General features: G+C 35.7%; 1 protein-coding gene across 1 annotated transcript in view; it reads left to right on the top strand.

Moving 5' to 3' along the window:
- Window positions 1-21,701, top strand: part of STT3B (STT3 oligosaccharyltransferase complex catalytic subunit B) — a 50,953-nt gene that overhangs the window by 17,471 nt on the left and 11,781 nt on the right. The window contains exons 2-8 of the mRNA XM_084218449.1: window positions 4,970-5,078; window positions 6,801-7,088; window positions 8,785-8,850; window positions 12,435-12,534; window positions 16,841-16,939; window positions 18,459-18,605; window positions 20,551-20,599. Coding sequence (XP_084074575.1) covers window positions 4,970-5,078; window positions 6,801-7,088; window positions 8,785-8,850; window positions 12,435-12,534; window positions 16,841-16,939; window positions 18,459-18,605; window positions 20,551-20,599 — 858 coding nt within the window. The remainder of the gene's footprint in view (window positions 1-4,969; window positions 5,079-6,800; window positions 7,089-8,784; window positions 8,851-12,434; window positions 12,535-16,840; window positions 16,940-18,458; window positions 18,606-20,550; window positions 20,600-21,701) is intronic.

The raw sequence follows: 21,701 nt of genomic DNA, 5'->3' as shown, positions 1-21,701 counted from the left end.
TTTCTCATTAGATTTTCTATAAAGTGCTGCTGAATATGTTCTTCCTTTGGATGCAAAGAATATGTCGGATATGGAGTCAATCTGCAACTGTCTTTTTCAAGAATCTACACTTGCCATCTCTAATTAGATTCTGTATAACCAAATTGATTCTGTAATCTACATTTGCATTAAAAACTGACTCCTAGAATTACTCCTATAGCTTGTAATGTTCACAGTTTGTATCTTGTCATTTTTCTGAGTTTGCAGATGTGAAAATTTTGTGCATCTGCAGCTGAAGACTTAAAGCACAGAAGCCTTTATAATTGAAGGCTTTGAAATTTTTCAACAGATTCTGCTTGTAAGGAGATTACATATTCTCAGATGGCTGTAAAATGCTGGATAAAAAGTCTAGATGATGGGGCAATAATAGCATGAAATTGATTGGGGTTTAGACAGTCACCATTCCTGTAAGAAGCAACACACTGATCTCGCACTCTCTTGGAATCGAGGGGTCAAATGAATTCCATTGCTGTCAGTGTAATTTGCCTTAAGTGTTGTTAAGATGTAGATGAAGTAACTTCACTGCCGTACATGTGCTATTCTTTTCTATATGTTCTTATTTCTCAGTACGTTGAATTTTATTTTAATACTCACCTTAAATAGTACTTTGTCAAGGAAATACTAAACCTAGGAACGTCAAAGATGTCTCTTTATAAATATAGCAGTAATTGTTGCTGTGAAGTGCTGGAGAATTCTGTAGCTCCTGGATAGAGAGTGATTGCTGTGACTAGCATTAAGTAATTATCCTACAGTATTGCCTTGTGTCATCAAAAAGGCAGTTCATAGCAAGGAATAAAAATCAAACCTAAGCATGAACAGATAGTGAAGATTATGTATTAACAGTGAATAATATATAAGTGAAAACTTCACAGGCTTTGCTTTGCAAGTTGCCTAGTTAAGCTTACTAAATTAATGTTGCTACTAAAAAATATGCCTCTGTTTCAGTTATTTTGCAGTTGCTGCTTATACTCTGTTCTATGTTAAAATATATGAAATGAGAACTGTATTTTTATTAACTTACCTCCAGTTGTCTACTGAACCAGCTGTAATGTAGGTATCTCCAACAGTGTCATGAAATTAATGGTACAGTACACAGAGCACTTAGGTGATCATTAGAGCATCCCCCTCAATGTTCAGACTACAATACCAGCCTGGTTTGGTGGTTGAGACTTTAAATTTTGAAATGTACAAAGACTTAGGATTCTTTATTCCTTTAAAGCTTAGCTTGGAGGAGGAAATAACTCAAACTACAGACATGACAGAAAGAGGCAGGGGGAACAGCAGAACATCACTTTTCCCCCTAGAACATCAACTGAAATAAGTCAGTGCTTCCTGGTGTCAGGCCCTTAGCTGAATCTTAGCAAGTGTGTATCTTCTTTAGAGCATTGACTGAGAACTTGAATATTTCGCTTAGGTTTTCTAGCTAAGTATTTAATTAAAATGTGCTTCACATAATTTTGTTCTTTATTCTTCTCAGGTCTGTTTCAAATTGACTTGCCTCAAGGGGGTGAGGGAGGATGAGAGGGAATCTTGGGAAATGGGTAATCTCTTTCCATACCTCAAAATCAGATGGATGTGAGGGTTGAGGGTGGCAGAAAAGGGATCCTGTCCTTCGCTCTGGTTCTGTCACATCATGGTGCATACTGTATAATCAGTGCAACCAGCAGTGTACTTCAGTTCCAGTGTCTCCTTGAATAAGATGGAGTAGGTCAGAAGGAGGGCTGGATAAAAACCCTAAATACCACCTCTTCTTGCTGCTGCTGCTGTAACTGGAAGAACTGGGGTAGGCAGTGACCTGCAAACGTGACATGCAACCTCTACCCAGCAGTGGCTGATCTTGCCTCCATTCTGATTCCTTCCTCAGCTGCAGACCCTGAATCTTCCAGATGCAGGTGTAGGCAAAGATGGCAGTTTTTCTAATATTTTCCAGGGCTGTTTAACACCCCTGTGAAACCTATAGACAGTTGCAGGTTCTGCGATAGCATTGCAGTGGAAATACAATACCACAGTGCTGCATTTTAAGCACAGTTTGAAAAGTACCAAGATAGTAAGGAGGTGTGACTGCTTGTGATGCTCGGTGTTTGTTAGCAGCGCTCTCTGTCCTAGCTTAAAGGAGAGCAATTTCACAAGGTTCAGGCTTGCCCCTAAAAAAGTGTTGTGAAGGGCTAAGTGATATCAGAGCCTAATACTGGCATCATCATATGAGTGACAAACTAGACTTTTGTCTGGTGCACTGTCCGTTGCTGCCAGTTTGTCCATGCCTGAAGCTGTCTTTGATATGCAGCATCACAGCAGCCTTTTCCTGATGTGTGCATAGGTTTATGTTGGCATTTTAACTTATTTTTGTTTGCAGGTAACCCCTAGTGGGAGGTGGTGGGCACTTTTTTTTTTTAAGTCAAAGTGAGGTGTTGAATTAAGCTTCTAAATATTTTTAGTTTTCGTTTTTGTGTTTAGAAGGTTGTTTCTTGTTCTCACAGGTCTTCTCACAATATGCCACAGTATTGCCTGTAATTTCTGCTGCAAAGACATGCACAGCTGTCACTGCAAGCTTTCACTTGTGGCAAAAGAATCACTTTTTTGGAAGAAGGGCTAATAGAATTGTGTCTGTCTACAAGTATATTAGGAGGGAAGATTAAATTCTTACCTCTGAAGTGGTAGAAGTAAAATGCTGTTATGTTGTTTCAATTCTGAGTGGTAATTCATTCTTATTAAAGACTTAATGGGATGCTGCCAAAGCTCAAGACAGTTGTTCGCATCCTTCTGAAGTCAGTTACGAAGCTTTGCTAATTGGAAACATGAGGAGAATGTCAATATGTATTCTTCTTGCCTATTTCGTTGGTTTAACTAATCTTTTGATGCTGTAAAAGTAAACATCAGTCAAACTTTTGTAGCCTCTGTGAGTTTGAGTCATGATTGAAAAATTCAAAAGTAATTCATGTTAGTAAATATCTTACTTGTTCCTATTTTGAAGTTCTAGAATAGCAATATTCAGTGGGTTTTCAGTGTTTTCCGTCCTGTCTGTAGCTGGATGGATTCTGTGTGTCCTGTGCAATATGAAACTCCTGATTTGTTACATACCATACTGCAGGCACTTGGCACTAAACAAATTAACAATAGACCTTGCTGTCCTAAGATAAGAGGCTAATTTTACAGGTACAGCATTTCAGAAATCACATTAGAGTTGACAGTTCAGAACTGGAGAATTAATTAATATTTAGAAATCTAGTCAAACGGGAATAGTTGTAGGCTTATTGGAAACCAATGTCACATTGCTGTTTGAATCAAAGATTTCTAGGTCAGAATGACTGATGTTCGTGTGAATTTTCTTATATAAACATGACTAATGACTTCTGAAAGCCCACAGTTTTATCAGTTAATGTATCCTATATAAATGCTTATTTAACAGATGTGAGAGAGTGTTCCTGAAAGTACTTCACTCTGTTATTTACTTATTTTTAATATCATTTGACTGATGCTGTGATAGTTCAGACACTTGAAACATGCAAATTTGCTGACATCTGAACCTGAGTTTCAGTTTTTTGTTCTTCCACTGTGTAGATGAAGAATCTGCTCATGACCTCAAATGTGGTTTTATTTCAGATACTACTTGTACTGATTAAACAATTAGGAACTTGATGGGGTTTGCAGTCTTAAATAACCTTAGCTTTATTCTGTGGAAATGAATTGGTTCAAAGTAAACCTGTGATATTTTGGGAATCCTAGATATGCAAAAGAATTTGAATTAGTTTTAAAATTTTTGTCAGAAGGGATGCGTATTTCTGACACAAGGGGTTCTTCCATAAAATAGATAAAAAGAAAAACACACACTGTCTTTTCCAGGCTTGAATTCTAGCAGTGTCTTAGGAAGTCTTTCGTGGTGGTTTGCCCATCTAACCTTTTGTCTGGAGTAGTATTCCATTTAGTCACCTGAACTTCTACTTAACTAATGGATAAAATCTTTTAATACTTCTTTAACTTACAAATTTCACATGGTTAACTGAAATTCATTTAGAATATCTATTAGAAGGGTTGGCTTTGTGAGTGTTATTTGTTTTAGAAGCTGTGTTCGCCCAGGCTTTTCTCTACCTAAACTTTCTCTACAAAGCTTCACATTCTCATTATCTGTAGCCTTTTTAGTTTGGCCTTTGAATGAGTAATCATGAAAGAGTTGGTGTTTTAGGATGACATGCACTGTAGTGCTTCTTTCAGCCTGATACCTAATTTCAGGAACTAATGGACATTTTAATAGCCTAAAAGTTTTGTTATCAGATGTTTGAGATATTTTGTGCCAGGAAGCTGGAAAATGAATGCCTTAATAGCAATCTCTTGGTGTTTTCTAATGGTTTTTATACAGTGTGGAAGGCTGAACTGAAGGTGTGCATGAGAGACCATTTGTTGTACAAGAAATTCTCTGCAGCAGAGAATGTACAATCTTTGAAGACAAAACTTCATTTACAGAGGTTCTACATTGTGTAAATTCTTACTGATTGAAAGAAGGCCATTGGTTTGATAGTGTGAACAAACAGACTGATTCCTGTTGCCTGTTACTGAGTCACCTGTCAGTTTTACATGAAGTAGGGCAGCTGCACGTGTAGCTAGCCTGCCTCAGAATGGGAGTCTTGCTTTGACTGCATGTGATAGACTGTAGTTGAAAATGAGTAGTTTTAGAAAGGAATAACAAAAATAACCAGAGTATTGTATCAGAGTGAAAGAAACATTTTCATGTTTACGCTCAAAAATGAACTCACCGTAAACTGTCGTCTGTAGTATATGTACTGGCTGTAGAAGTGAAGAAAATATAGTAGTTAGTAGCTGAGAACTTAGTAATTTACTTTAAAACTCTGCAGGTTGAGAGAGGACCATTGTACTTACATAGTAAATGAGATGCTAAAGCTCTTGATTTTTATCTTAACCTTCTGTTTCTTTCTAGGTTTAACTATAGATCAACACATCATCTTGCATCTCATGGCTTTTATGAATTTTTAAATTGGTTTGATGAAAGAGCATGGTATCCACTAGGAAGAATAGTAGGTGGAACTGTAAGTATTGTAATAATACATTTATTAAAATAAAATCAATTAAATAAGTAAAAAATAAATAAAGGTGACTTTTCAGGAGGTTTTTGAACTTTCAATACAAATGTGATGTTGATGAAAGGAGAATCTTAATAAAAAAGGCTTTTAATTGTCAGATTGTTGCAGAGGGAATATCAAGACGTTTTTCATTTTTAGCTGCTGAAACTAAGGAAGTCAACATGCCTTGGTCTTTATCCAGTAGCACATTGTGATCAAGAAATACACTTCCTTACATATGAAATTCTAATAAGTAATAATAAGGGTATTATGGCTCCTGCAATTCTGCTAAATGAAATCAAAACAGGAAAAACATTTTTTTTAAAAAACCCATTTAAAAAAAATCATTACCTAAATCTCTTAAGGTACAGTTTTAATCCAATTATGTATGCTGAGTAGACTTCATGTATGTGTTGAAAAAAGTTAGGATTTCACTGGGAGAAGCCCTTGTAAAATTATATCAGTGTGGCACCAGTACAGAGCATCAGGACTAGTTAAGATTGGTATCAATGCAAGTTACAAGACAGGAAAGGTGTACAAAACAGTGTTATCAAGTCAAAATGCAAATATCATTCATTGGAATAGCTTTAGTAACACCAAGTAATGCAGTTGTGTGCTTCTTAATGTGTGAAAGTTTATTAAAGCTCTTTAATGCTGGTATATAGCACTTAAAGGCATTTACAAGTGTTTTATAGCAGTTAGATCACCATTGTTGTAGTATCTTAGAGATACTGGACACTCTTTATGCAACATTTAAGTGCATATTTTTCATACCTGTCTTATACAAAATAAAACCTTTTAAGAAAAAGAATTGAAATATATGCAGGGGAATCTGTTAATTTAATTTAGTACAATGTCCTTCTTAGTTTTTGAAAGAAACTAAGGCAGGTGAAGTACATATTAACTTGTCTAGGATGTACTGATTTTTCTAATGCTGATAAATATGGGAGGGTGGAATTCCTATTAAGAATATTCTAAAGTTTTCTAATGTTCTATGGTGGATTCAATAGGTTTGAGTAAGTCTATGCTACCTTTCCTGGAGCACATCTTAATTCAATTTTTACAGGACTTTGTTTAATCCTTCGTATCCAAAGATGTCTATAGATACCTTGCAAAAATGTAATATTCAATTGACTGACCATCAACTTTTCATTTTTAAAAAATTAAATATTATTGAAGGACATTTTCTCTCCCTGTTGGGACCAAGAAGTGAAAGAATAGCTTGGTATATTTTAAAGGAAAATGGATGTGACTGGGAAATTTTGAGTTTCTTCTTGATGTCTTAGGCTTTTGGGGCTTGTTTTTTCATTTCCTTAAAACTGGTAGCTGGCTTGAAATTCTGTTGCAGTTTTTGGTTTCTGCTTCTATACCTTAATGACAAATTGTTTTCATTATATGATAAATGTCAAGCGAGATGGGATATTATCTGTATGCTGCTCATTCATTTATGAAGTAGATTGTATGTTATTGTTAGCATTTGGATAAAATTAAAAGAGCCTAGGGTATTCAGTGGTGTTGTCAAAACATGATTAAAGTAGTACTAATTCTGTTAGCCTATGCTAATACTCACTGCTTATATCAGCTTAAAAATTATTGTTTAATTGCAAGTTCTATGTAAACATGCATACCATGACAGTTTTCTGTAATAACCTAGTGTTCTGGTTTGTTTTGCTTTTTATCTCCATTTAGGTATACCCAGGACTGATGGTGACAGCAGGCCTTATACATTGGATTTTAAATATGCTTAATGTGACAGTCCATATAAGAGATGTATGTGTGTTTCTAGCACCAGTTTTTAGCGGCCTTACAGCTATTTCTACTTTCCTGCTCACCAGAGAACTGTGGAACCAGGGAGCAGGGCTTTTAGCTGCCTGTTTTATCGCCATAGTTCCAGGTTACATATCCCGATCAGTAGCAGGATCTTTTGACAATGAAGGCATAGCTATTTTTGCACTGCAGTTCACATACTATTTATGGGTAAGTAATTGCTGAGTCTTTTGCTTTGGAAAGGTTTTTTGGTTCCTCCTCCAACCAAATGACTGATTTTTTCTTAGAATCCATTGAATTCTTATTTTCCTCCCTCTCATCCCTCTTCCCCTTGGCTCTTGATTAGGCAAGTACTGAGAAGTCACATGATCTGCACCACTCCATAATCATGCTCTTCAGTTTGCTGTGTAAAAGTACAGTTCCACTGAAGTATGTGTGTCCTGTAGTAGTAATAAAAATGATGATGAGTCTAGAAATTTAAAGCAAACAGAGGGGTTGTTTGTTTTTCGTTTTGGAGGTGTTCGTGTTGTGTGCATCAAATATTAGCCTCCTTATATAGCTGGTGAAAAGCAAAAGACTCTGAATATGGAGTGTTTTGAATTGTCTTCTGGAAAGACTTTTGACTGTATGGAGTGTCTGGGCTTTGAGTTCAGTATCCAAATTAAATTGTCAAAGCTGTCTACAGTCAGATATTAGTGTTTCTTGTGTGCTTAAAAAACCAGTCTAATGTCTTTTATTTTGCCTGCTTGCTAAAGCAGCAAGCAGCATGTCTGCCTCTCCTTAATCTGTGTAGAATTTCATTCGTAAAGTAGATTTGCAGGAAGGAGTTTAGGGAAGCTAGAGTATTTCTGGACTGTTGAACCTTCTTTGGAAATAACAAAAATAGCATAACTATATTGTTAATTCAGCACAGACGCTGTAGGGTACTGTCTCTTGTGTATTCTGGAATGCCTGCACTTTTCATTTAGAGGGCTCTGTATAAATACATGGTCACTACAACTTTCTCCATAATTTTGTCAAGAGTTCTGGTTTTCATAAGTAGATGCATATTCATAAATGTTGTAGCTTTGGAATATTTCAAACTTGGGATATAGTTGATAGGAATATAATGAAAGAGAATTGAATTTTTCATGACTGAGTGACTGGTGTTACTTAAATGCAGTTTTTTTTAATCTGGTTTTAGAATAAGCTGCAGCTGGAAAGGTGTGCTGTGTTTGATAACAATAATAGAATCAACTTATGTTGTTACTTTAGAGTAACTGAGATATGATAGCAGTTATCTGTTCTCATGGAATTCATATTTAACTAAACTGCAGAGTGCAATAAATAATGTTTGCGTGAACTCTTGTAGAATCAAGTACATTTTATAGACAACTTTCTAGCGTTTTTAATGTCTGTTCTTCATTCCTGTTCTCCCTCACCACAGTCACCCCCATCAGTTTCAGACAAATTCATATTCTTGGGGCAGTTTCTGGATCCTGCTAAACCTTTAGTAGTATCTGGATGCTCTTGTTAACCTTAAGTGAATTTTTTGGAATAGCTCTTTTGTCTGTAATGGCAGAGTTGGGTCAGATGCCGGACAAAATAGGGCAGGGATGGTCTTCACTTAGAATTATAAAGTGCTCTAACATCTCAGAGAAAGTAGCACACAGCCATTGCAACTACCTTTCTACATCAGATCGTAAGGCAGAGAGTTGGATTGTATGCTTTTACTAGAGAAATACACCTAACCTCCTTTTGTGTGTGAAAGAATTGCATTTGTGTTACAACGTTATGGACATCAGTTCAGAAGCATCAAATATAACTTGATGCAGGCTAAAGAAGTTCTCTCAACAATTGTTTTGGGATGAAACTTTAGAGTATTGTTCAGGATTTGTCATCCATAAAGACTTGCTTATTTTTCCAGGTGAAGTCTGTGAAAACTGGGTCAGTCTTTTGGACAATCTGCTGCTGTCTATCCTACTTTTACATGGTAAGGCTTTTATATATATAATAGCTAAACTGTTTGAGTAATTTACATAATCCATATGTTGACAAAGAAGAGAAGACGGATATTTTCATCTTTGTTGGAGCCATAATGTAAAATTCTTGCTTTGTATTGTTAATAAACCTTAGATATATGACTAAACAACATAGTATGTAGAGGTAAAGTACTTTAATCAACATGATTAAAGCATTTTTTGTGGGGGGAAGAAAAGGAACTATAATAACTTTACTTACGAATTTTTCCCAAGCTGTGAATAGGTGCTCTGATTCAGTTGGGTTTTTATTTGGGTACAGGTAAACTAAGGTATAATTTTAATATTAATGTTTCTGTGTGTCATTACTATAATGCAGAATATTCTGCAATATAATGCAGAATATTTAGAATGTGAGGACAAAGTTACATTTTTATAATTTTGAAAGCTATTTCTATGGATATAATTATGCCATAAAGTAAAGCTTACCATCAGAACTGATGAATGACTTCAGTGTCATAATAAATGATCATAAGTGCCCTTTTCATTCTTAATCTATGAAAATGAAGGCTATTGCAGAGATTTTCCTAAGGGCTGACAAAGGGGGAAAACAGTAGTAAACATGAAGAGATAAAATAATAGAAAAATGGAGGGAACTGGTTTTCCCCCTCCTCCATCTTCTGAAACATTACACTAAGAATTCTCTTGTTTGAGTCAAACATGGGTTTTTTTCCCCCTAACTGATAAACTTTTTGTGGCTGTAAGAAAAATAAATTATCCTCAAAGTCACCAGTGCTGGGATAGCCAGGCTAATTGCTTGGTGACAATTAAGATTGAAGTCTCAAATACTACTTTTCTACCATCGGGTAACTAAGTTTGCAAAAATAAGGAGGTTCTGGATTGGTTTATGTACCCTAAAGTCAAGGTTAATTCAAAGGTTGTCTGGATGCTGTCTAGTTTTCCTCTAGCTTTAATGTCCATTTGGTTTCCTGAGAGACTTTTGCAGTAATACAGGAGATAATAGTCTTTTGTTTGTGACCAAAGAGGCTAAGATAGCTATTTCTTGTCAAGAGTATATATATTCATTCCATTTCTCCTCCTTTTTGTCACATTGCTTAATATAGAGCCACTTCTTTATAGACAGCATTGCTGTTTATATAGCTTTTGTAGTGAAAAAGTCTTGTAGCTTTGGTACATGTTTAGGCCCAGTACAAAAGCTGCAAGTAAGTTTTTGAATTTTTATATTTATATAGCACAGTATTTTTTTCTATTGTGCCAGTTTATTGGTAAGATTCTCTAAAGGTGCCTTCATAAACATACAAATAACAAATACAATACTTTCATAATTTTACTGCTAAAAATCACACAATAACAGGTTCTTGGTGTGGGGAGTTGTATGTGAGAGTGATTGATTGTGAGAGTATGTGATCATGTGTGTACATGGTATCAGAACTTAAGAATCAATGTCATCATGACAGTCAAGCCTTGAATGTAAATGGGAGGTGCTGTTACTTTCCTTTCAAGTTCTATCAGTTCATGAAAGGTTCAGATTCATCTGGAGCTTAGCTCCACATCTCAGTGATTAGATGATAGATTTTATTGCTTGTATCTACTTCATCCCACATAGGTGATGTCCTACGTTGTATTTCCATTTTGGAAAGAATTTTGCGGAGTTGCCCTCCTAGATATTTTGCTTGAGTAAATTTTTAAGGCAAAGCATAATTGTACTGTTTGTTACATTGTAATAATTTGTCTTTCTCTGATGGAATTAGTCGTTTTCAGTGTAAGTTGGAAGTTAAATCAAATCACAATTTTGAGGTCCCAAGAGTCAGTCCTTGAATGGGAAGTTTGTATAACAGCTTGAAAGGAGAATGGATATTGCATGAACTGACAAATCTTTTCTGATAACTAAATCTGCATTATAATGTACCTAACTCACTGTGGTAATTTGACTCATAGCCTTGCATTGGATTAAATATAGAGAAGGGTGTTTTCTCCTTGGATTTCTGTTTTTAGCCTTTGTTTTACTTCATCAGCTTCTGCTTCATATGGCTTTTCATGGCAAGGAGGTAAAATAAAAGAAAGCTTTACATTGAAGCAATCCTGTAGGAGTAATAGCATGTCTCCACTCTTTTGCTAATCTGTGAGGATGCCTCAGTTTTGTTTAAAAAGTTCCCAAGTGCATCTTCAGTATAATTTTCAGTGCTTAGATTTGGGTTCATATTTTAATAATTAGGGATGCAGGTCTCTGGCCCATGCAAACTGTGACCTCCTTCATTCAAACTTTCCCTGAATTTGACAGTGTTCTATTTGCATGTTTGAACTCTATCTTACCTGTCTTCAGGTGCGTGTTTTCTCCCATTAAATAAACTTACCTGTGTAAAACATGATACTTCATACAAGTAATGAGGCACTAGGATTTTGATAATCGGAAATTAATCACTAGAGAACTCAGATTATTTTATTCTACTTGTTTCACATTGCCTGAATTGCTTACCATAAATTTTGAAATGCTGGGGTTTGTAGTATTAGTGTGAAAGGACAGTAATCTTGGCTTCATGGTTTTTTCAGAATTTGTTCTATAGAACATAGTCATTTGGGTTTCTTTTTGGATTCTCAAGCTTTAAAAATAGCTACAGGAATCTAAACCCTAAAGTACAATTAAAGTGAAAACCACATTAGCTACTGCATGCTAAAAATGAAGATCTAGGTTAGGCATGCTGCATATGGGAGAAGTCTAGACTGTAATATGACAAGAGGACATGTTAAAATGCAGACTGTCTAGTCAATATGAGCCTTTCTAAGTATATTAGAAATTTAGATAGCACATTGTAATGATAGCTCATTAAATCCTCACCTAAACCAGCAATCTGTTAATAACACTGTAGTGTTTCAGTTCGAAGTACACCAGTCCTTCTCAACAGCTCTCGTTGCCACAGGTTTGCAATGTCTGTAATATTGTTGTATATCATTCCACAGTGCTCAGTCCTGCTTTCATGTTCATCCATACTCTTCCTTTTGTTCATTTCCCTACACTGCAGCCTGCACTGGCTGCTCTGGTCCTAGAGTTTTGCTCCTGGAGATGCACCTTGCTCCCTTTCCCCTCTCTAACTGGAGATAATGTTCCCTGTCCTTGGCAGAAAGGGCATTTGTCAAAAGAAAGTTTTGGATCCTACATGAGATCATAGAATATCCTGAGTTGGAAGGGCCCACAAAGATCATCAAAGCCCAGGTCATGGCCCTACAGATCCTTCCACTGCCTTGTGTTACAGCCTTCACCGCTGGGAAAAGCCTCCAGCATGACATTCTCGTTTGCCAGTATAGCCAGATTGGCTTGGAAGGAGATCCAGGAGGGGTAGCCTAGGAATTCTGTCGGCCCATTTCAAACACCTCTGATATGGGGGCTTTGCTGTGGTTTATTTTTCTTTTATAGTATATATTGAGAAGGATTCTGGTGGTATTAGTAGTAGTTCTGACTGCTTGTGTAGATGGGCTATGTGTTTTCTTGTTAGACCATCAAGATGTATCAATCCACCATGGGCTGTCCTAAGAACTTGCAGATATTTTCAGATCTAATTTCCTGTTCCATTTGTCTTAGGTCTCTGCATGGGGTGGTTATGTTTTCATCATCAACCTTATTCCACTGCATGTGTTTGTTCTGTTGCTGATGCAGAGATACAGCAGGAGAGTCTACATTGGTAAGTTCTGTTCGTTGCAAAGTCATTCTCAAATACTTAAAACATGAGATACAAAATTATTGTACTGATGTGTTTTGTATCAAGTGGGTGTTAAGCAATTGCATATCAGATTGAGTGGTTTTAATTTGATTACTGATTATAGTCAGTTATTTTCTACAACATGGAAATAAGGAGTTGAAATATACTCACACTTCCAAAATTTCATATACACTGCTGCTAATGAATTTTTTCCTTTCTAGTGCGTGGGAAAGAAAAATGGTTGGTTTGATGTAAAAGAACCCTATTAATGTCTTGTAAATATGCATTACATGTGTGCCTTTAATAATGTTTTATATTTTTTTCTTTTCCAAGTGTATAAAACAATTGGTATTTTTAAATGTTATACAGCAGAAATTATGCAAACATCTAGATAAAGATATAGAAATTTTGAGCAGTCATGTAAGTTTTAGATCACTGAGAAAAGGTATGTACAGTAAGAGTCTGCCCACTCCATGGGAATCCTTAAAATTTTATTGGATTAATTGGTCAGCCTTCCTTCCAGTTTCAGAAATGTGTGAATAGGGATCCTGGGAGCCTAACTTTTTTATTGATTTGCCTGACATTTAAATACTATGTAAACTGTTTTTACTGACACTTTACCAATAAAATCAGTTGGCCATGATGTAGGTGTGTGAATGGAATAATTAGTAAGCAATTCAGGTATTCAGACATTTAGAAGTTAGCTGGAATACTTTTAATGTGAAGCCTTTACCATAGGTAGATGGAGAACATAATCTGAGCTGAAGCATAATCACAAAGCGTTTCCTATTTGTAAATATATTTTTATTCCTCATTTTAATACTGTTTTATCTTTGTATTTTCAATTATTTTTAATGCTTTGTTTTAGTCCCTGCTAGAGAAATTACTTATTGTACATATGTGTGAACCATTATGTATCACAACAATTGCTTAATTTATTCAAGTTCAGTTTTGAATTTTTGTTATCAAAACTATAAATATTGCTTCTATATTTCTTTGCTACTCTATGCAATTAAGAATTGGAAATTCATTAAAATTTTAAAAAGAGAGAAAGAGGAAGCTCTAGCCCATCTTAGAAATGTTAGTATTAGTTAACTTCTTCATTAACTACTTCTTCCTAACTTAAAGGGAAAGTAATTTATCTTGTTTTCCATTTAAAATTGTTTTATTGAATATTTTCATTTTCTGATTTCTATGAATTAGGCAAGAGAAAATTAGATCAACTAATTATAAAATCCTGAAGCAATATGGTAGCCAGAAACAATAAAGAATAGGTGCTCTTGCTTTTTCAGCTTTAAATTAACTAGTCTTTGAACTCATGTGGGAAAAGTAGTACTGCAAGATCATAGGAATTAAAGGGTTTGGCAGATGTTTGTTTTGTAAATAGCTGCAGCGTTTTGAGATGTTATTGCCCTTCAGCAGTGAGGGATATGTACTGCCATGGAGTTGTCAGAATGAAAATGTGATCAGTGCTCTGCTGTTTCATTGCAACTGCTGTCTTAATTTAAGCTTTCATGGGAAGCCCTAGAGAAGTCTGTACATCTCACATTACTGTGTCATTTCTAGGTTTGTTTAACAGGATGTTTTTGTAAAACAGGTAAGAATGTTCAAGCACTTCTGAGAGGAAATTCGAGTGTGCTTCACCTCCAAACTATTCAGATAGGGAGAAGAGTTTACAAAAGCTCCTTGAAGCAGGGAGAATAAAGATGTTTGGGGAGTTTCTGTTACAATTGCTATTGTGCCTGAAACAGTCTTATAATTCTTAAAAAACTTACCATGTGCAGCTAAAACTTTTGAAAAATATCGTCAGCTGACAATAAGCTAGTAAAAGCTACATACTTTTTACTGTTATGGAGAATTTTGGGGGTTTTAATCTCTAGATCAGTTGTTTAAATTTATTTCAAGCTAGCATGAGCCATTTTATAAAGGTTGTGTTACGTTTAATCCAACATAACATAAATGTAAAGAACAGTATTTGTCAGAACCAAATTTTTTAAAATAGTGGTGGATTACTGGTATATATTTCTCATAAGAGTGTTCATACACCAAGGAAAAGGTTAGTGGGACTTGATTGATATATCTGGGAATGTAACTCAGAATTGTGTAATGAGTAAAAAATCCCAGAATGTGAAGGGTTTGCCAATTTAAAAATATTTTAGAGCTGGAAGGCGGATGACTTTATTAGCCAGATAGCTTCTGACCCATTTGGCATCAACAGTGATGATGCTACCTCCATTTGAAAGCTCAAGCTGTGCTTTCATTTTTTCATCTTGACAGTGGCCAGTGCCTTTCATTCAGATCCTCTAGTTTAATCATTATGAACAAGTGCTTACAATTCCAGTGTATTAACAGAGAGGTGAATAACCTCTTTATTCAGTTTTAAATTCTGGAAGAATTCATTTCAATAATTCCTTGTTCATTTCAATAATTCCTTGTTATATGTCTTGTATTTTATCATTAAAACAGTGAACAGGCATATATTTACATCAACTACTTCAGTGTTCTAAAATTTCAGATTGAGTGGTTTTTTCTGGTGATTGTAATCCATTAATTGAAAGTATGTGGCCAGTATATGATTATACTCTCCTGAGAAGCTTTTCAGTAGGTCTTTCCTGTGTTTGTGTGGTGTACTGCAAATTAAATTCTTTGTAAATGACTTTATCCACAGTAGGTCAGAATGGTTTTGTTCTGGAGTTGGTCAAAGTTATAACCATAAGAACAGCATGCAGGAATCTAAATTAACTTCTTGTTTCTGCAAAGACTGTGCAAACTGTAGAATATAAAGGAACATTAAAAGTTTGTGATGATATATTGTCCTGATGTTTCTAAGTTCCTAGAAAAATTGTCGTGTTGTGTCAATTACCTTTTTTTAAAATCTTTTCAGCATCAGGAACTCTGTATCTTTTTGAAAGAAGTGGGAAGAAGGGATTGGGATGGGGGTGGGCAGTGCACATAGCAAGTATAGCAGTTGCAAGACTGGGCTTAAAAATTATGGTTTACATTGGTCTAACGTATGTGAAATGTAGTGATTTATGCCAACCGTTGAACTTCCACAGGATGGCAGTGTTGTAACAGTTGCATGGTACAGTAAATGATTTATGTTGTAGCAAATTCTTCAAAAATTGAGCTTTCTGCAGGAAAAATGCATTTCAGTGACTTAAGAGGGCATAGGTGAGTAGCTAGGCCAAGCTGTGCTATACAGGTGTTTGAAAGAATAAGCCATCCCTTCTGACTGGTTTGGAACTCAGTGCCCTGGGAGCACAGTCCATCAGTAAGGCCACATAGGTGCTATGGAAGTGACGCCACTGCTCAGTGATGCACTCCTCAGAACTGACCTCATGGAGATTAGTCAAGGACTCCATGAGAACAGGGATCTCCTCCTAAGATCCAGGTTATCCATAGCCAGATAGTGGTTTAGGATTTGTAGGAGTATTAAAATATGACAGGTGGATTATTGCTGTTTGCCACTGAAGGAACATTTGGACTTTAGGTTGGCTGGTTACTTCAGATGTAATCAGCCTCATGGCTTTTCAGATTTGGTATTTTTATCTTCCCCTTCCATCTCTTCTTCGCCCTGTAATATTGAGGATCAAAACCCCTTTCAAATAAAGTATTTGAATGTTAATGCATATACAATAAGGATTCATATTAATAATAGTAATTAATGATGCTCTTGGCCTCTGTTTTCTGGGGTTATAAATCCCCAGGGTTGATACAGATCTATCAATTCATATGCTTAATATTAATTTTTAATTCTGTTGTTGTTCAATTTCTCACCTTCCCTCTACTCTTGTGTTACATAAAGAACAATGGTTCCTGTTAGCATTTTCTACAGAAGTAGTGGACTCCCAAATGTTTTGCTTTTTTGAGGTCTGGTCCCTTCAATTTCTCCTCATATAGAAAGCTTCCTATGTCACTTGTTATTTGAGAGCTCTTTCTACATCCCTGACTCTCAAAACCAAGATGGGAAGAGAAAACTTTTTACAAGCTGAAGAATCTTAGGTAAATGGTTTATTTTCTTAGGAGGAGGTAAAACAGTGCAATTTGAAAGAACGGTATGCTGCTACATCCACTAAAATAGGTTGCAATGGACAGCTTTATTCTAGTCAGTGAAGAAAAAAGTAATTAGGATGGCTGAAATATTTAGCATACTACAGTTCTATTTTGCTGTCAGTGGAGTTAGGGGAGAAGGTGGACTCCTCTGAAGATGGAGCCAATGCTTTTTCAAATGTGTATTAATTCTGTTCCCATCTTTCTCTTCCCCTCTCCTCACATTTTTCTTTCCTAGCATATAGCACTTTCTACATTGTGGGGTTAATTTTATCGATGCAGATACCTTTTGTGGGATTTCAGCCAATTAGAACAAGTGAACACATGGCAGCTGCAGGTAAGAAAATGAAGCTTCTGCATCCAACAGCCTCCTTAGCAAAGGAAAACCTCAAACACTTGCAGCTTTGTTTCCTTGTATTAGAAAAAGCCCCGGCTAACAAAGCAAATTGTTAAAGAGGTACAATTTAGTGTCTTTTGGGAAATTTTCTTTCCAATTGACACAATATCCTCTTTTTGTGTGAGCTAATGGAGGTAAAATGCTTCCATAAGACTGGATCAATTAGCATTCTGACAAGCACGAATTTTACACATTGATAATCTCTGCTGGTTTGCAATACAATGTTGCCATCACACGTTGTACAATTGAAACATTCCAATGTACAATTGAAACATTGGTAACACAGTTTTTACTGAGCCATTTGGTTTTAGAGTTGATAATCTGTAATTTTTCAATGCAGGCTAAATACAGATTACTTAAATTACTAATCAGGAGGGTGATTTTAAAATAACCATTTTCAATCTTGTTTGGAGGTTTTTTTTATTTCTTTAAGTTGATTTTTCCATAGTTGTTGGCAGTTAGACATTTTGATTTCTTGACAGCAATAACCTCTGCTAACACAGAGTTTAACTGCATGCACTGCTTGTGTGATCGAGTTCAGTTTGTTAGATTCCCCAGGGCTTTTTTTTACATTTAGTCACTTACCAGAATGTATTTTGGATAGTGATGGGACCATCATTAAAATTTAATACAAAAATACTTTCAAAATGGAGACTTGCAACAATCTGACTATAAAGGAAGAAGAAAAAATTACCTAGCCATATTTGGATTCTGAAGATTTTTTATATTTATTTAGTGAATAGAATTTTTGTCTTTCTCTACGAGTTCAGACCTAGTGAATTCCATTGTGTACCTTGAATTCTTTGTTAATTTGAAGAAAGACAGTACACTTTTGTTTTATTGCTTTGCCAGCCAGCATTGAACTTTCACTTTTGAAAGGATTCATCAGTGGATTGATCTGACTATATACTGTGAAATGAATAATAACTGAAATACCATGTCCAAGTTCTGGGTTTAATGTTAAAACTCTGAACAGCCTTTTTGAGTGTGTGGTTCACCATTGAATTCTGGTGTTTCAGCACTAACTTTATATAATTCAGTTGACTAATACTTACTTGGTTTGGTTTTTTCTTTCATTAATTCCTTCTGTTTTATTCAGTGGCTTAGTTTGCATATATTTCTGTATTAGCATTGTGTGTTGCCTGAAGTCTGTCTCTTAATTTTTCACTACATCTAGCTAGGTATGTTAACCTGTATTCTTGTCAATCAATCCAATCTGCTTTTCAGGGGATTCTCTCCTTTAGAATATTTTATCTCATTGGAGGTTTCTGGTCTTGCAAGTGTCATGCCCGTTAAGTGTTAAAGGTTATTTGTCAGAAAGTGATGTTACATTAGTTTCTAGATGTTACAGTGTACCCTATGTTTTATTTTCCAATTCAAATATAGACAAACATGCTGGTTGCTTTAACAGGTTTTAATGCTTTTGAGCATTAAAACAAGAACTTTCCTCTTTCCATAGGTGTTTTTGCACTGCTGCAGGCTTATGCATTTTTGCAGTATCTGAGAGACAGATTAACAAAGCAAGAATTTCAGACATTGTTCTTCTTGGGCGTCTCACTAGCTGCTGGTACTGTATTCCTGAGTGTCATCTATTTGACATACACAGGTAAATAAATGTGAACCTCATTTACCTTTACAGCTTGTAAGCCAGATGATCAACATTTGGTTTAGCCTGACGTAGTTGTTTCAACATTTTGGACTATTTAGAAACAGTTTTATTATTGCTACTTATGATATCATGATTCCAAAAGAATTCTTTGCATCTCTGTGTGTTTCAAAGTCTTCTAAAACATGGTGGTTTGATTTGCTTTTCCATGCATAAGTTAGCAAAGTTTTCAGACTGGCGTATCGAAGCGAAAATTGGCCTCTAATCTCAGCATGCAGCCAAATATGTATTCAGCTGCAGTTCTTGGGAAGTGTTGATTTCATCTTCTGAAATTCACTGATCAGTATCCCTGCTTCATCAGCTGGAACAGGCCTTGTTCCCTCAGCTTCTGACAGGCTGTGTGATCTGGGCTCCTGACCACTTCACAGCGCTCTGACCTCACTAGATTTTCTTAATACTCCTCTTGCAGAAGAGGGTGCCCACATCTGGACCCTTTATCCCAGTATCTGGAAGAATGAGCTTCAGGTTTTGGACTGAATTCCTGCCTGCCACAAGGCATGTCTGCCACTCTTTTCAATTTAGCACAGATCCTTTTGGCCTCTGGGATATTTTTCCTTTCTATGAGCCACCAGCTGGACCCCAACCCACTGTGTACTACCTTGAGCTTGTCAGGACAGCCAGTTTTCAACCAGTCAAATGATCTGCTTGTCCTGTCAATTCTTCTTCAGCTATTAATGAGCAATGAAGAAAACATTTATCAATGTATTTCAGGAGACTGTGTTCCATGGTTTTTCAGCAGCTCAGGTTACTGCCCTGTAGGTTCCCACATATACCTCCCTGCCTTGCCTGGAGGTGCAGCAGTAGCCAGGCACCAGGCACCCTCGTGACCCAGGTGAAGATGATGGGTAGCTCTCATGTTGGCCAACTCTTCCAGCACCTTGAGGTGAAGGCTGTCTGCATCCAGAGAAGATCATAACCAGTATTTTCCTGACAGCTGACAGCTGACAGCTCCTTCTTCATGTGCACGTAGTGGATTGGCAGCAATCATTTCATCTGAAGACTGAAGGGGAAAATATGTCTTGTATTACAACGTTAACCACAATATTTAAATGTCTAAATTAGATACTAAACTAACCCTTCGGTCAGATTATACTAATTTTGAATATAAGATAGAGGGAAGACTTACTGAGTCATGCACAAAAACTTGGGTAATAATGAAAGGATTTAACATTCTCTTATTTCTTCTTGTCTGTATCTGTCTTCAGGAGGAGCCGAAACAATTGCAAAAAAGTGGAAATAAAAATTTAAGAATCATCTAAAAACTTTTAATAATAATTTTTATCTTTCATCTAATAATTGTACTGTTTCTTTTCATCTTATCATATTCAACTTATCTAAAAGCCTTGTTTTATCAAATAATACATAAAACTTATCAGCGTGTCTAATAGCAGCTTTTGTATTCCATGCTACAAGTAGATTCACCAGCAGAGAAATAAAAGGAAACCAGTATTTCATCTAGTGTTTGTGTTTTGGCTATAGTGTGTTCCCAGTTTCCTGCTTTGACATTTCAGAAAAATGAAATACTTTCTTATCAATTATGTTTTCTTTTTGTCATAGTCTTTCACAGAGTATAGTTTGCTATCTGTCACATTATTTGAGAAATATTTAGTATTGCATTGCTTTGACTTTTGGAAGTGTGCGTGTCTTGATACTCAGATTGTACTTAACAAGTACAATGTGATCCTGTAAGTGTGTTCTAAAACCAGCTTGCTTCATGGTTGGCAGATTTTATAGCCTGCCTAATGCAGTAGGTATGGTTCACATATATTACAAGTTCAATGAAAATTTCTTTGGGTTTATGTTATAACTTGAGGGAGTAGAAAAATTATTTCATTTAAAAACCCTAGGCAGCAAAAAGGTTTTTCTTCCTCCTTCTCTTTTTCAGGTTATATTGCTCCTTGGAGTGGCAGATTTTATTCATTGTGGGACACTGGGTAAGTAAGGATATAAGATTTAGATATCGGTAGCATTTTACTGAAAACTAATAATCATTTCCTCTCCTCATCCCCAAATCCATTTAGTATTTCAGTCAAGGAGAATCAGTTATCTAAAGATAGTATTTGTAGTAGCTGTTTCATGGTCTTTACAACCACTTCACTAGTTTGACTGTGAAAATTCTTGCTTCTTTGCAAATCTTTGGATATGTAATATGTTTTTTCTATATGAAACTGTAGTATGTATGTCAGCATGAAATAACTGAAAGCTGTGCCAACACTTGAGTACACATTTAAAAATTACTAAGAGCCTTAGACTGTTTTCATTGTGCAATATTGCACGAAACCACCAAAATGTTGCACATGATCTTGCATGTTGCCTCTATATTACATTCATACATATATACGGATGTCCACTCTGAACAATTGTTTTATTAATGTGTGTTTTCACAGGTTAAAATCTTGTTAATCTTTTGTTTTAGTTAACCTTTGAAAATACTATGTTAGATTCTTAAGTCAGCCCAGAGAAAAGGAATAAAATGGAAAGTATTTTTCTCAGATAAATATTTTAAAGTGAAGTTCAGTTGCTAGATTTTTTTTAAGATTTAAAGCAAGGATAGAACAGCTTCAAACTTTGTGCAGTTCAGACTTTTTTTCGGGCTCCAAAATCCAGCTCATATAGGATTCTGTCCCAGCTCTATAAGTGTGGTAGAACAAATGTTAGTAAAGAAGCCTCAGATTTACTTGAGGAATATATAGATTTTGTTCTTTGCCTGTCTATATATATATGTATACACATATATATATATATGTATATACAAAGCATTAAACTTTTGAGGGCTTGTCTACATTAGAAAAACATACTGTGTTAAAAAACACAATACAGTTTTGAATGAGAGCTAGATCTCAGTGAAGAAAAGGACATATGTTTGATACCTCACCATTCAATCATGGTAGCACCCTAGATTAGGTCCATATGTATAGTTGTCTGTAATATAGAGCACAGTTTTGTCCTTGTCTGCACTGAGTGTTTGACATGTTGTTTAGATGACATGTGTTTCCAAGTGTAGACAAGGCCTGTTTTCTTCAGTATCTGAAAGAA

Source organism: Fringilla coelebs (genome assembly GCF_963513975.1).
Source record: "Fringilla coelebs genome assembly, chromosome: 1".
Taxonomy (NCBI): domain Eukaryota; kingdom Metazoa; phylum Chordata; class Aves; order Passeriformes; family Fringillidae; genus Fringilla; species Fringilla coelebs.
This window is presented reverse-complemented; position numbering and strand designations above follow the sequence as displayed.